Source organism: Helobdella robusta (assembly GCF_000326865.2).
Source record: "Helobdella robusta unplaced genomic scaffold HELROscaffold_54, whole genome shotgun sequence".
Taxonomy (NCBI): Eukaryota; Metazoa; Annelida; class Clitellata; order Rhynchobdellida; family Glossiphoniidae; genus Helobdella; species Helobdella robusta.
The window spans coordinates 742,256-745,274 of NW_008705287.1; the positions used below are offsets into that span (position 1 = coordinate 742,256).

Sequence of the window (3,019 nt, forward strand, 5' to 3'; positions counted from 1 at the left end):
AAAGAAAAATAAATAGAAGGAGAGATGGAAGTGTGGATGAGCGGACGAATGGAGAAGGCACATGAAAGAAACCTGCATAAGGGCCCTCTGATGTTGTTGTTGCTGGGCCATCTGGTACTGCATGTACAGGTTGGCCTTCTCTGTCAGCTCATCTTGAGAGAGGTTCGGGTACTGTTGGTCGTGTTGTTATTGAAGGAGTACAACAGGTGCTATAATAATGATGACGACAACCACAACAACAACAGCAGCAACAACAATGATTATAATAAAATTCCTAAAATTGATCGTAACATCTGAAAAGTAGCATGAGTTGGCAAACAGGGAACCTGCATATTCGTACGATCGTGCAGCTAAGAAAGAAGAGCCAACCAACCAACCAATATGACACGAAACGAATTGATGGGCAGAATTATTTGAAATGAAAAATGACAACGATATAGAGTGGAATCAAGGACGAAGAAGGAGATGACTCCATGTCACAGACCTGCATATACATGGCTTGGATGAACTTCTGCACATCTGGTACATACTTGCCTGAAGATGCGTACATGTCACCATACATATTCGTCTGACCCAATATACCTGCCATATTCATCCATCGATCATGATAATTGATTTTTAGAGGTTTATAAATTTTTTAGTTTGGAAATAGAAACATTATTCCGTTTAATTTACAAGAAAAAGAAAAAAAGAGAAAAAGACAGAGGAAAGAAGAATGATAGAAAAAGAAAATGAGAGAAAGAGAGAGTGAGAGGAATGAGAAAAAGAGAGAGAAATGAGTTAAAGAGAGAGGAATAAGAGAAAGAGGGAGTAAGAGAGAGAGAGAGAAAGAGAGAGCAACTGAAAAAATACAGACTTGAATAAAGAGGGTTGTGTCTGTTGGTGAAGACCCCCTTCTTCTCCTGCTCGAACTCCTCCCACGCAGCCTTCCTCTCTTCCTCGGTCAGCTCCTCCTCAGGCCTGTTCTCGAGGAGGGAGTCGTGTTCGTGGTACTGCACGATCCACTCCTTGCAGTCGGTCATCAATTCGGCCAGCAACCTATCCTGCAGGTGCCAAACATCGTCTGCCGCTCTTACTTTACATTCAACATCCAAATTGTAGTTGCTAATAATATTATTACTAAAATAATTATCATAATTCTGAGGAACAGCTGACTTGTGGTAACTTTGGAGTGGGATTTTCATTGTTGGGATTGTATACGTCAGGTTTGAAATTGTACAACTCATTAAGATCAGCTGACGTGAAGTGGCGCTCAATTTGATGTTCGTCGATGACCCTCTGTGCCAGGGACTGCTTCATCACCTGCCTCTCGTAGATCTTCTCCTCCATCGTCCCCTACAACAATTTCATTTACATATTTGCATCCATCCATCCATTCATCCCCGCCGTCATCGTTGATGTCAACCAGTCAAATTTCATTCATATCCATTCAAAGAAATTAGAACTGAAAATGGAAATCCCCCAAAATAGAACTAATCATTGAAACACAAATCCTAAAACTAATGAAATCGTCCAGCACTCGCGATACATAAACGAAACAAATGAGACAAGAGTAGAAGACGAAGAGACCTGCGCAAGAAATCTGTAGACATAGACAGGCTTCGTCTGTCCAAACCTGTAGACTCTGAAGATGGACTGGACGTCGTGTGTTGGATTCCAGGAGGCATCGAATATGATGACTCGGTTGGCTGCAACCAGGTTGATCCCAAGTGAGCCTGCCTTCGTTGATATCAAGAACAGTCGCACTCTGTCGTCGGGAACATCATTATAAAGCATATAAAGTAATAAAATATTTATGTAAGAAAAGTTATATTTGTTTCAATGGTCATAAAATTAGTTAGCAAAAACTTTGAAGACAGGCGAAATGAAAATTAATGGAAGCAAAGCAGACTGTTGATTGGATTCATCGTTGAACATGTTGGTCCAATCCTGTCTGTTCTGTGCACTGGTTGAACCATCCATTCGAATGTAATCAATTCCCTTGTCCCATCCTTGAGTGCCTGCAATCTAAGTGGTTGTTTCAAAATTATCATCATCATCATTAGCAGCATCTTCATCGTCAACAACATTATTATCAAGTTCCATTTTTGTCATTCCATCACATGTCACACACCAAGCTGGTCTAATTTCATAATTATATATATATATATATATATATATATATATATATATGTGTATATATTTTGATAACAGACTGTTGTTAACGCAACATTTCAAAAATTCAACACTACTTTCAACATTGTTCAACTTTTTCATATTTCTTTTTAATTTATTAATTTCCGAGAAATTAGACATTTTATTGTTTTTTTTTTTAAATTTTTATTAAATAAATTTGCAAATGGCTATTTCGAGTTATAAATAACTCATCTTCAGTGCATTATATATAAGGTATGTAAGATATTTGATATAAAGGAACAAGTAATTATTAATTTATATAAATTATTTAATTAAAACAGAAAACCAATAAAGTAAATTTAATAACTATAAACAATATAAAACGCGATTTTTAAAATTTTTTTAAATTTTTAACGGCAAGATTGTTTATATTATGGTTGTTAAGGTAAATATCAACGCTCAGCCGAGAAGCGCGAATTAATTTATTTAATTAACTACATATTATTAATATTATTTTGACAATATTTAAAAACATTATTATTATTATTATTTTTAACGTTATTATTATTATTATCATCGCTGTGGTTCTTCTTGCTTCTTGTGATGATGTTCCATTTGCAAGTGATATTTGCGCTGTGGGTTGTGGCGTTGGTATCTACAGTGTTGGCACTGTTGTTGTTATTGTTCATGCTGTTGTTGTTGTTGTTGATGTTGGTGTTGTTGATGTTGTTGTTAGGGTTGTCACTATTGATGATGTTCCAATTGCAACTGATATTTGCGCTGTGGGTTGTAGCATTGGTATCTACAGTGTTGGCACTGTTGTTGTTATTGTTGTTGTTGAAGTTGTCACTATTAGTATGATTGTTGTTTACATCATCAATATTGTTGGTGATAACATTGTTAT

At 36.2% G+C, this 3,019-nt stretch overlaps 1 protein-coding gene across 1 annotated transcript in view; it reads right to left on the minus strand.

Annotated features, from left to right (window-relative positions):
• Positions 1–671: 671 nt before the first annotated feature.
• HELRODRAFT_86826 (hypothetical protein) overlaps positions 672–3,019 on the minus strand; it is a gene marked incomplete at both ends in the record, with an annotated part of 25,121 nt that continues 22,773 nt past the window's right edge. The window contains 4 exons of the mRNA XM_009028224.1: positions 672–1,043; positions 1,156–1,335; positions 1,570–1,747; positions 1,892–2,007. Coding sequence (XP_009026472.1) covers positions 672–1,043; positions 1,156–1,335; positions 1,570–1,747; positions 1,892–2,007 — 846 coding nt within the window. The remainder of the gene's footprint in view (positions 1,044–1,155; positions 1,336–1,569; positions 1,748–1,891; positions 2,008–3,019) is intronic.